Source organism: Chaetodon auriga, chromosome 2 (genome assembly GCF_051107435.1).
Source record: "Chaetodon auriga isolate fChaAug3 chromosome 2, fChaAug3.hap1, whole genome shotgun sequence".
NCBI classification, from domain to species: Eukaryota; Metazoa; Chordata; class Actinopteri; order Chaetodontiformes; family Chaetodontidae; genus Chaetodon; species Chaetodon auriga.
In genome coordinates, this window is record NC_135075.1 from 20,742,793 (window position 1) to 20,755,959 (window position 13,167).

General features: G+C 42.7%; 1 protein-coding gene across 1 annotated transcript in view; it reads right to left on the minus strand.

The window, feature by feature from the left end:
- kif5ab (kinesin family member 5A, b) overlaps positions 1-13,167 on the minus strand; it is a 62,442-nt gene that overhangs the window by 12,854 nt on the left and 36,421 nt on the right. The window contains exons 15-23 of the mRNA XM_076740020.1: positions 10,206-10,352; positions 9,041-9,229; positions 8,634-8,751; positions 6,193-6,257; positions 4,369-4,478; positions 2,747-2,848; positions 2,146-2,206; positions 1,953-2,024; positions 1,651-1,755 (exon numbers count right to left, since the gene is read on the minus strand). Of these exons, the coding sequence (XP_076596135.1) occupies positions 1,651-1,755; positions 1,953-2,024; positions 2,146-2,206; positions 2,747-2,848; positions 4,369-4,478; positions 6,193-6,257; positions 8,634-8,751; positions 9,041-9,229; positions 10,206-10,352 (969 nt within the window). The remainder of the gene's footprint in view (positions 1-1,650; positions 1,756-1,952; positions 2,025-2,145; positions 2,207-2,746; positions 2,849-4,368; positions 4,479-6,192; positions 6,258-8,633; positions 8,752-9,040; positions 9,230-10,205; positions 10,353-13,167) is intronic.

The window sequence follows — 13,167 nt, forward strand, 5'->3', positions numbered from 1 at the left end:
GTGAGTGAGAAGAACAATAAAACAATAGAAGGAGCAAAGTGACCACATAGACTCTTTGGCCTGAACTGGAACATTTCTGTCAGTTAGAGCTAAATCGGTGCGGCAGGGTGGAACAGAGGAGTGTCGAGTACAATCTGATGGGAAAATTGTCTGAGAAAAGACAACCTATACTGCCCTTTATGTTGAGGAAACATGACTGACTGCATCAAATTGAACGCTCGCTCACCTGAAAAACATGGTAAACACACAAAGCACCCATAGAGCTAACTCATATTTATATAACATATAATATATAACATCCATTAACAGATACTGTCTGTCACTAACGTCACAGTACTGTGTAAACATGAAGGCTTGTATCATTTCACTGCATTTCATACAACAGGAATAAAAAGTAAACCTTTATGTAAAAACTTGAATGGTTATGATTATGTTTGTGAAACAAAATCAATGTGGAGGTTTATTGATATTAAATTGCTGCCCACAGCACGTTTCTTATATGTGGGAAAGACCAGGGACTGAGCACTTTAAACAGGGAGAGTTTGCTGCTACGTGATCATGAAAACTAATCCACAGCCTGCAGAGATACCGAGTACAAGACCAGAGGGTTCAGCAAACAGGGCGAAGTTATCTAACAGGCGAAGCCGGCAAAGGATTCAGGGAATTCAGCAGAACCACTGGAGGTTGGCAGTGCTGGTTTATTGTCTTGTGATGAGTCATTTTGAAGGCAAAAACAAAAGACAGGAGATAAGTGATGTCATAAGAGAACTCATCACAGCTGTGCGTGTGCAGACGGACGGACAGACATTAGTATATCTGTGCAGGGGGAGAGAAACTCATACATAGCCCCGGTGCAGTGTCCACTACCAGTCTGTGGGAGCCTTATCACTCTCCACTGGGAGTTTGCTGATATATGACCATGACTTTCATCTTCCATCCCACAGTATCAGCAGGTGGTGGATGGGTTGGAGTCTCCCCGCAGCCACTTTAGGATTGGTTTTCTGCCTGACAAACTGCTGCAGTGCAGCTCTCACCAATCTGCCAGACGGAGAATATGTGCCAATCCGCAGAACAGTTAGCACATCAACACTTAGTCCACTGCTTCGGTCCATTTAGGAATATTAAAGAAAGATGTGAGGCGCGTGTGTGTTGATGTCGAATCGTTTCCAGCGCTGTGTTGCTTTTGAGAGCCTGTGTGTGGCAGCCAGAGAGGGGAGACAGACTCGGCGTGTTGGTGCGCACCTGCGTGATGAATTCATTTGTGTTTATTGAATGTGAGTAACTGTTTTGCTCTGTGCGGCTTCCTTTCCCTGAAGGCAGCGCGGTTCAACACCTCCTGCTGCTCTGTTTTCAAGGAGATGTTCATGTGAAGTTGCTCTGCTGAGATGATTGATGGTGCTAGCATTACTTTTGCCCAGAGGAGAGCAATGACAAACAGCGCACACAGCTCTGTATTTTAATTTGTCTTTCTTCTTGTCTCCTCTCGGATTCTACCCAGCGAGGACATTTCTGCCTTACTGCTCTCCTACGACACCGTGAGAATCAGGCTTCCAGATCAAAGGAAAGCCAGATGAATTGTCCTACTTTTTAAGGAAATGTTGGCCTGGTAACATGTCATTTTCTGCTTATAGCTGCTGCTTATACTGTTACCTGTTTGTGAACTTTTGTAAGCTGCTCCAGGTTGTTTTCAAGAAAGGAAATCTTCTGTTTCTGGGTAAAGTATCCTCCGCTATCATCAGGCTCCATCCCTGCACTCTGTTGACAGAAACAATAGAGATATTTTCGTGTAAAAAAAAAAACAAACGAAAAAAAACACTGCTGTCGCAAATGATGTAGTTCAAAAAAGTAATTTGCATACAGTCTAGGTAAAACCACAGGTACTCTCAGGTTACTGCATATGTGGGGAATTAAAGCTTTTAAGTGTGTTTGTAGTCAACTTGTGTGTGTCTTACTTTTCTGACTCGAGTCGTGAGGTCTTGAACAAAAAGCTTGCGGAGGTTGTGCAGGGTGTGGAGCTCACGAGCCTTCGGTATAAAGGGAGAGACAGAGAGAGGAAATAGTGCAGTTCAAGCAGTTACAGAGCATTTAGTGGATCAGTGGTCTCTGAGGGAGCCAAGTGAATCATGACAGCAAATAATGACTTACAACAGTCTCCTCCAGGCCTTTGAGGTCCTGCTTTGACTGCTCATGTCGCTCATGGAGGAATCTATAGATAGACAGATAGATACAGTCAGGCAGATAGAGAGGAAATTCAAAATTAATTTCTCTTTACTCCAACTGAGCACCACACTCTTGCCAGAATAATTCATGAATAAAGAACAAACGCAGCATGGACTGGCTGCCCCACTCATGGGCTGTAACCCATCTGCCAATCTGATGCAATACGCTGCAAAGGTCAGTGCCGAAAGAGGCCTATTAACAGCCAGCTGCTACATTATCCCAATAATCTCCATAATGGAGAAGCAAAGAGATAGACAGAAAGAGAAAGAGGCAAAGAGAGAGTTAAAAAGGGTTAGCCCCCAGGTAATTTTAGGTAAACTGTATAACTATAGTACTCCACGGAGACAGACTGCTCTGTAAATAGGATAAGAGTCAGAGCCGCAGAGCGAGAGGAAAATAAATAGACAAAAGTAAGACAAAGGACAGAGGGAAAAGGAAGACGTGAATCAAAAGAGGCAGCTCGGCCCCAGGCCTCCATATGGTGAAGTGTTTGAAAGCTGTCCAGGACGGTAAAGCACAGACTCACGTCAGTTCCTCCAGCTGCCGGCTCTTGTGATGCTCTTGGCTCCTGAGACGCTCAAAGTCACAGTGCAGTTGCTCCAACTCCAGCTGCTGCTTCTGGTTACAACTGCAAAGGTGAACAATGGCTCACTGAGGGATTCAGGGGATCGCTTCGAAATAGATACTTACTCTACAAAAGCAGAATGTGTAATATAGTGGATTCAACCTGGAAATGGAGGTCAGCTCCACAAAATCACATGTGGAATATGACTGAATCAACTCCGTTTTCCTTAATGTGTTTTCTTTATAATTGAACTTCTATTGACTCAATGTCCATCTTCAATTTCACTGCTATACCCTCAGCTATTTTAAAGAAAATGAGCTGACACCAGAGAGGTTTATTAAAGGCTCTTAAACAGGTAGAAAAATGCCATTTCATGGGCTGATTGCTTGCATTGTGATGGGGTTTTGTTGCCTTAGAGCAGCATGACAACCCCCTCGCTGTCACATGAGAAGAATAAATTGTCTTTCCTGAGTCTGAGGTGTAAAGCTCCAGCTCAGTGACGAGCACAGATTTTCAAAGCCAGCAGAAATGATGAAGCATTTCTGCATGCAGCATTGGGATTTATTTTTCCCCAAAGTCACATCAGAGCTGTAGTAGAGAGACAGGCATTTTGGCTGATCAGAGGGGTACTTGAGCGGCCCAAGGTCAGAACTGAAGTCTATTAAGGTACAGATGCAGCCTTCTTCTTCTTTTTTTTTTTTTTTTCTTAAATAGGGCACTAGGTCAAAGTGAGCCATTAAGCTGAACCATTTCAGATTTTACTCTCCTTGAATTCTGGAGGAACATTTATCATGTACACCCACTTTTCCTACGCTGCTTCAAGGATCTGAAGGGGCCTCTCTGCTCCTGTTTCAAATGTATTCTTCCTCGCTGACATCCACCCATCCAACCATCCATCCATTTTCAAGCTGCTTATCCAAATCAGGCTGTGGCAGCAGGGCCAGCAGAGCAGCCCCAAATGTCTTTTCATTCATAATTCTCTGCAGCTGCTCCCCGGGTGTTACCAGACACTCCCAGGCCAGCTGGGAAATGTACTTTAGTCTCTCAAGAGGGCTTGCCCTGCAGTCTGCAGACGGTCACGCCTGCTACAGAACATCTTCAAAACGAGGCACCTGAAGGGGGGGGTGTCTTTTCAAGGAGCCCGAACCAGCCGAGTGCTCCTCACATCGTGGTTCAGCAGCAGCTTGACTCTAAAGTCCTCCCACGCTGCAGTTTCCTCACCATGTCAACCACCCACACACATTTATTTCATATTTCAGCCCCTCTTGCAGCTACAGCAGGGCTTAGACTTATTTCAGAACTCAGCTACTGACTGAGACCATGTATCCCCAATTTTAGCATTTCCACGCTGCTTATAATGGCAGAATTGAATTTCAGACTTGAGCCCAGAGTTGGCTGACAGAGTGGGTAAGCTGTCTGCCTCTGAAACTGGTCTGTATTGAATACTGCCACACAGTCCAGTCTCAAAGACAGAAGCCTTTTCCAAAGGTATTTTCAGAATGCTTGTATACTAGAGCAGAGTTCTGATTTAAACCCTGGTTTAGTACATCAGAGAAGGTGAAGAATTGCAATGAGGCACTGACTCAGTTAAGTCGTCGATGATCTTCTGCTTCTCATTGATCTCGTCTCGCAGGCGGCCAAGCTGTTTGCTGTGCGCCTCACGGTGTGACTCCATCTGCTGCTCCAGAGCCCTCTGAGGTACAGGCAACAAGAAGGGGTGAGAGACATACTTATATAATGAGAGAGACGGGATCAGGAGGTGGAAACAAAAAGAAAACGAAATGACTAAATAACAAGAGAGGATACGATTGCACACACCGGTGCACATGTGGACATAGGGGGCCACATGGGCGCTGAACCCATACACAGCAGACCGCCACTGGTTACGAAGGGAGACATGGCCAATGAAACTGGAGCATGTCACACACTGACATGCAAAAACACACTCACGAACATGTGCACAAATACAGGCAGATGATCGAAAACAACAAATAGCTGTGTGCAGCTGAAAACCGCATGTGCTGGGTGTTTACCAGGAGGCTGGATTAGCAGCTGGACCTCAAGAGCCCCTCTGACACTGTGTGTCAGCTGCTTTTTGGTCATTTTATTACTGCCAAATTTGCATAGGAATTTGCACCAGTAAAGAACAATATGAACTAGATTCTGCATTATTGCATAGTCTTGTGTCCTCATCTGTAAAGGGGCCCTGTCTTGTATCAAAATATATTTCTAACACCTTTACATTATACTGTGTTCACAGGTGCATTTTCTTAAATAAAGCTGTGTTTCATCAAATTTCTACAAACTAACTGGCGCACAGAAAACCTAAGGCCTGGTAGTTTTCCAGGTTACGGGTTTGTTTTTGGATCTTTGTGCAAAATATAACGAAGCTGCAGTCTTTAACGTGCCGTGTGTGTTGTATGTGATGGGAGCCTGGAGGTAACAGAGGCCCGACAGCAAATGAATGCTGGCAAACCTAATTGAAAGTCATTTATCAAGGAAAAATGCCAAACGTTCGCTGTTTCCAGCATCTCAAATGCGAGGCTGAATATCTCTGGAATTCATTTGACGTAAGCTGTTTGAAGATATTATGTTGGGCTCTGGGAAACTGTGATAGGCATTTGTTCCCAAGTATCTGACACCAAAGGAATAGTTTGACGTTTGGGGGAATATATTTATTTGCTTTCTTGCCTGAAAAAAATGTATTATACCGCTTATATGTAAGAGCAGGCAGCAGCCTCCACTTACATGTTTAGACTTGAAACAGGGGGAGAGAGTTAACCTGGTTCTGTCCAAAGATAATAAAAACTGCCTACCAGCACCTCTGAAGCTCACTAACACTTTAAATCTTGTTTAATCCATACAGAAATCATAGCATAAAAATGACAAATTTCCATTTTACAGGCCGTTATGTGTCAGACTATTTCTTGGCTGGCAGTTGCTAGGCAACCAGAGGAGACTCCAGGAAGTTACCCGTCCCAGCCAATAAACAGTCAGAAACATCACCCTCCCTGTAAAATAGGAAATTTTTATTTTTATGCTATGATTTTGTAACCTTTGGACAAAGCAAGTGTAGTGGTTTCCAGTCTTTATGCTAAGCTATGCTAACTCCAGCTTCATATTCATCATACAGACATGACATGACTGTGGCATGAATCCTCTCATCTGAATATCGGGAAGAAAGGTGAGCAGCAAATGCCAAAATGTCAAACTATTCCTTAAATCGATCAATCATAAAAACAAGCACACACACACACAGACACACACACACACACACACACACACACACACACACACACACACACACACACACACACATACACCTGCATGTATACAGTTAGCTGAGTGCTGGTGTGGTGTGATTAAAGGTCACTACACCAAGCTGCTCTCTCCATGGCCATGATTACCTTTATATCGCAGGAATCCTGGCCAGATGTGTGATGCTTCCCACTGGCCACCTGTGACATGCTCTCTGAAACGCACACACACGCACACACACACACACATTGAGGAGAGAAGACAGAAAGAGAATGACAGTGAGAGAAACCGAGACAGAGAGAGAAGAAGAAACAAGAGGAAGAGAAAAGCAGGCTTGTAAAAGAGAGAAACACTGTGATGTGGAAAGAGGTGACAGTGACCTGACTTTGACAGCACAGCAGCACCGTCGCTTGATGTTGACAGCGAGGTCGCCGCCATCTAAGCTGTGCCTTGGGTGTAATAATATCTATTATTGATAATGACAGCTATTGTGTCACACTGATCTGATCTGTTGTTAACACAGTGCTCTTCCTGGTGTCTCATGATGAAACTACCGGGGTCTGTATTTCACACCAGCCTGCGTGATCGACGTGACCTGCAGCCCTTTGTATTTATCTACTTCTGTAATGACTCGAGGACCCCCTGGCTCGGGTGTGGCGTAAGGCCAAAATTGATTGACCTACCCTTAAATCCACTGGTAATTTAATGCAGCTCCATGGGACTCCTCGGGAAGAATGCCTTCCATTGCCTTTGGCCTGATTTGTGAACTGTGTCGGTGTCCTGGGAGTACCTGCAGTTAGCTGGACCTGGCACAAATTTCAAACCTACCATTAATCTATTTGTGCTGGTGCTGTGAAATGTTTGGGAGCCTAAGCTGTTCATCAGTGTTTACTCTTGTTTTTCTTTTTCTTGACAGGACAGAAAGGCCTCTGGCACAGACTAAAGCTCTCCATTGAAGCCAATAAAATTGTTTTAAGCGAGGAGGCACTTCGTCTCAGTTCTCGTCTGGTGGAGCTGAAATGCAGTCAGACAGACGGGCTTGTTGTCCTTTTTAAATTTGACATGATTGTGTTTGACTGTGTCAGAACATTGACCTTATATTTGACTTTGTCATCTCAAGTCAGCGATTTGTTAAGATTCACAACGCAGATCAATCTAAACACTGTCCTTAACTGTGCAGTGAGTAAAAATGTCTCACAGTACCAAGGAGATCATGATTTATTATTCAGTTCCTTCAGCACATTGTCATCTTAAAAACAGGTGCCTCCACTGGACGAATATTCTGCTTAAACCTGCAGTATTTGGCTGATTTGTTGACTGTTTGAACATGTTGATTGGATTTGAGCTGGAGGCTTTTATTCTGCCTGATTTATCAACCATACACATGTTGTTTCGCTTGTCTGACCATGTTGATATTTTCAGCTCCTTCATCTCAGAGTCTGAATAAATGTTAAACTCTTTGTTCCTTGTTTGTGAGTTCGCTCACATAGGTAAAATATCTGGACCTGTGCCTGGGGCAAAGACGCTTTTATTACAGACACAGAGCCTGCACTATTTTTTATGTACTGCACTGACTGTTTATGCAATATTGATCCTTGAGCCCCTGGTTTGGCTGGATTTCACTTCAAAAGTTCAATTCATGTACTATTACAAATAAGCTGCATCCTCAGCCTTACTGTGTAGTTCAATATTTCAAAGTGGTTTTGAGTAGTTTTGAGTATCATGACTGTATGGATGGCCATATTGGTCAGTTGGTTCACCACTTTGGTCCAGTCTGAAATATCTCAACTCAAGTATTGAACATGAAATGGCTGCCATGGTGCTCAGAAGATGAATCCTGATGACTTCCCTGTGACTTTTTCATTAGCACCACCAGCAGTTCTGGCTTATCCAGTGAACATCTCAACATCTGCTTGATGGATTGTAACAAAATTTTGTACACGCATTCATGCCTCACAGACAATTAATCCCACTGACTCCCACTGACTATAGTGCCGCGAGGTTGAGATTTGTGCTTTTCAGCAAAATGTTTCCAAAACTTTTGGATGGATCTTATAGCTTCTCTCTTCACTTTTCATCAGCAGCATCATCACGTTTGTCCAGTACTTTGGTTTATAACTAAACACCTGCAAAACTAATGACTTGGGCATCAACCTCAGCTATAGGCTAATTTATGTTTAGAACTAGTTAGCAAATTATAGCATTAAGCTAAGGTGGTACACATTAAACCTGCTTAGCATCAACACGCTAGCACTGTCATTTTGAGCTTGTTAGCATGCTGGCTTTCATTAGTTGTCCTTTCTCTTTGTGTTGCTAACTAGCAAATGTTAGCCTGGAAAAATATTACACTGAGATAGTGAACATAACTGTTAAACATCAGCATGTTAGCATTGTCACTGTGAGCATGTTAGCATGCTTACATCAGCATTTAGCTCTAAGCACCACAGTGCTGAAGTGCAGCCAGAATCCCACATTGGCTGGAGTCTTGTTAGCTGGCTCGTTCTCTGTGTTTCATATTTTGATAAAGCTATTGTTGTACTTCAATCATGATGATGTCTTCTACTGTAATGATAATGTTGCATTAGTCTACCTTGAGCTTGGAGTTTGGCCAGCTCCTCGCTCAGAGAGTCATAGCTGTCCTCCAGCTGTCTCTTCTTCAGCTCCACATTCTGCATGTAGTCCGTTAGAGAGCGGATCTTTGCCTCATGCTGAAAGTCAGAACACAACGTCTCAGATGCAGAGAGTATACTGATGAGCAAAGGGCCTCTACCTGAGACAACGCTTCACAGCAAGGATAAAATGTCCTTTTTACTCACCGTGGAATGGATTTGATCTATTCTGAATCATTATTGGTAAGACAGTAAAACTCACAACACAATGGCTTTTTCCACATGAGCACCAAAATACCCAAATTTCCCACTGGATTACCAGATTTACAAACTTCTTTCTCACACCAGATGTTTTCACATGTTGCTAGTTCCTCCATCAGTGCCTGACCTGTGAAATGAGGAGGTGACACGAGGACAGCTCTCTGCCCGTCTCCTCCATCTTGCGGTGACACTCCATCTGAAGGTTGTCCAGGTGGCGGCAGCGCTTCACCATGGACTTCACCTCTGACTTTATCTTACTGATGTACAGGCGAGCCACTGTGAACTCCTCCTCGATCACGCCGGTGATCTCCATGGGCTGGAGATGAATGAGACAGAGAGGAGGAGAGATAGTTAAAGGAGCGGCGGAGACATTTGGTGAAGATCGAGTGGGGATGATTTAAAGACAGCTGGGAAGTTAAAGAGCCAGGGAGGTATCTTAGAAACCATTTCTGCCATTTTGCATGCACATCCATTAGGTTAAGAGCATCATTTAGCAGATGCTTGACTCCTGCTGTGTGGAAGATTACATCCACACATCAAAATCAGTCGAAATATTACAGCCAAGGTTTATATCACTGGATATGCCTGTAACATTTCCTCAGGTATAATACAGACAGCTTGATAGTCAAGGGAAATATACATCACTATGTTGTGTAATATATGTGTAAATTTCCACAGATGCCAAAGATGTCGGGGCTGAATCAGAGAGAATTTTTTGTCAAATACTGCAAAAGATATTTTGAATGTCCAATTCTCTGGTTTTAATATTTCACTGCGTGATAAAGCTGCCTATTTCTGCCTATAGGTTTTCAACACACAGCAAGTAAATACCAAATACTGTATATGAATATATAAAGGAGAATGTCGCTGTGTCCAAGGCCACAAGAAGCACGACGACAGACATTCTGAGCCTCAGTAATGTAAAAAATGTACTATTACAAAGAAAAAACATATTTTTCATGCAGTCACGTAAGCAGCAAGTGTCAGTGGACTTTGGGCTACACCTTGAACCGTTTTAACCTGTTATCATTAACAGCATCATTTGCACCATGGAGAGTAAATTTGATAATCATGAGAAAAGATATTAACCTTTTTAATATGATTTTAAATGAATGTATGGACATTTGTCCTCAGACATGGGGTGTTTACTGGAGAGAGGAAGCTGCGCTGGTCTCAGGAGTCTGTTTATGACATCTGTGCACTCTGCATGTGATGATTATATCCGTTTCTTTTTAAACGTCTCTGGTGAGTGCATACAATGTCTCCAGACCTGCACTTTGTGTCCCACTCACCAGCTTGATGTCTCTGTTTCCAACGATGGTGCTGAACTCGCTCAGGTCCCTCATCAGCCCGTTGAGAATCTCAGCAATGCGTTTCCTTTGGTGGCTGCTCACTTCCTGGATACGGGACAGCTCCGCCTCCAAAGCCATGAGGTGAGCCTGTGGGAGGAGAGGAGTGAAACGAGGGAGCCAACCAGAGGAAGACGAGACAGAGAGGGGGACAACAGATGAAGGGGGAAAGGGGAAAGAACAGGAATAATAAGGGGAGAGAAAATTGTATAGCAGAGGGTTTAGAGAGGCTGGGATTGAGAGTCCTTTAACCTGTGAGCACACACTGCTGCCAAACACATATTACCCCTGACCCCCTTCTCATCCAAAGAATCCAAACAGCAAAACATAATGGCTGCTAAATTACAAATCAATAAACTGCTGAAATAGAGTTTGATGGCATCTGCGCTGAATGAAAGCATCTGGGAGAGAGAATGATGGAGCTTCCTTTATCCTTTTCCATTTTGTACCGCGTCTATACAATGCCAAAGCCTCAATGGTTTAAACACGATTAAACAATTTGGGTCCAATCGATTCTCAACAGGTCCGACAAAATAAAGTGAAAGAAGGGTGGTGCTGCTTGTCCGCCTTTGGAGCAAATTCTTTGATCCTGAAAAACCATGCATCAAGTTTTAAACATGATTAACATGAGCAACCATGAATAAAACCAAATAAAGACCAAAGTAAAACCCCACCCACCCCAGAAAAAACTTTCACTAGCCATCAAAAAAGTCAAAATACATATAATATTATGTTTCTTTTTTAGAATTATAATTACTAGAATTGGTTTCTCTGTAACACCAGGATAAAATCCTGTTAAAATTTCCATTAAATATTATTTTTTGCTGAGAAACAGGCAAAAAAGAAAACACACAATAGTCTGAAGAATATTAAAATCAGCCTTCAAAGCCAAATTTCTAGAAGCATTATTGAAGAGAGACCTCTGTGTCCTCAGTGGTATCTATAGCCTTATTCTTAGTTTAGTTCACTGTGACCATGAGCAACAAAAATGTATTCATTTCAAATAAAACCTTATCAAATATAAGCTTTTCAGTATTTGTCTATGGTGGTAGGGCTACACACACTGACGTTATTTCATTTTATACAAAGTGAATCATCTATTGTCACATAAATAATCTATTTGAGCTCTTATTTAATGGTGTATTTTAGCTACAGCCCCCATGGATCATCAGTCAATTGAACACACCATTAACCGCCTTCATTAAATACAGTAGCATTTACTCCTTTGTCAACCTCTCCATCTTCATCTCCTTCATTAACTTCAAGCCATGTGATCATTTTCCAGGTCACTTCCCACGTCAAAACATTAGCTTAGCAAAAAACCGCAGTAAATAATTAACTGAAATCGATCCATTTATGAATAAGTAAAAAGAACGGGAGAATGGAGGTTAATGAAAAATGTTTAGTTGAAGAAAGATTTATGAAGAGAAGAGATGGTCTGTTGAATGATGAATGGAGTTCATCATAATGATAGAAAGGGGGCTTGAGTGGACGGGCAGAAGAAAGAAGGTGTTTAAAGTGGCAGATGAGTGTCAGTGACAGTGAGCGATGGCTTGGCCTCCTGCAGAAGAAGAGAGGGGTTTCCACTGAAAGCAGCGATCAAGACAGCTGAGAAGATGGTGGGGTGAAGACAGTGATGAATGTACTCCATTGCACCATTTTTCTCAGTCAATGCTGCCCCAATTCTACTGCAGATATGGAAAAATACAAAAAGCGGCAATCAGCAGAACAGCTGGGATGAAGCAAGTGGAGATTTGCTAATAAAGAGTCAGGGGGGGATGAAGCTGGAAAAGCTGGAATAACTGGAATTTTGTAAGTCACTGGATGGTTTCTTGTACGTATTTCGCTTTCCAACTCGTCAGACTGCCAGAAGACGTACCTGAGAAGATGTGTCAGGTGAGAGGTCGGGGCAGGACAGACTAACGAGGCCACAGAGAAGCTGAGCTAAGTGAGATGACTGAGGAAAAGACAGAGACTTCAGCTGGCTTTAGCCGACTAAACTGTGCAGTGAGTAGTTATATTGTCAAATCATTTCATCAATTTCTGGGCCAGCTCCTGAGAAAGACGGAGAGGGAGGAGAGGGCTCTGTGGCAGATTGTAAAGCGGTGCGTGAAATATTGAAGAGCTTTTAAGAAGGTGAGTAATCGTCCTCACTGTCCACCGAGCCAGTCACAATAACTTTATTAAGGACTGACCAGCGCTGCAAATGGTCTTTCTGTTATCTCTATTTGACTTTTTCAAAAGTAATTTCCCGTGCACAAAGATCCAGTCACATGCAAACGCTTCAGATCATCAATACATACAAGTAAGTTGGCTTCACTGATGAACTCATCCCATATTTTAAAGGCCCTGAAAACGTTGCCCTCAAATCTTCATGATTTCTCTGTAACATTAAATATTTGAGAATAGGTAAGCAGCAATTAAAGTTCTATTAAAATACAGCTAATCTGCTTCATCAGGACTGTGTTGTTGTGGTTTAATTGATGGTGACAATTCAATTCAATTCAATTCAAATGTTGTTAAACTCTGATTGGGGAACAGAAGTAAATGACATCACTTTTCCATCTGAGCCCCGCCCATTTCGAACTGGAGGGTAAAACTGAATAAATACAGAAACCAAGACTGCAGAAAATAATACGCTCATGTAGGATCCCAACACTCACACTCAGGAGCTGATGGACAAAAAAAGAGTTTTCAGAGCATTTAAGCTGTCACTCAGAAATAAAACATCCTCAGACCGTCACTAATCGAAAATGCAGTCCTTCCTACTTTTCAAAGCCTCTTCAAAAGCTGACATGAATGCGTCTGACTACGAACAGAGCTGTACACAGCTGCTGAAAGGAGCATTTTTAATAGAAGCAGAATATCATTAATGACAACAGTTTGCAGGCTTTGCAGATAAACT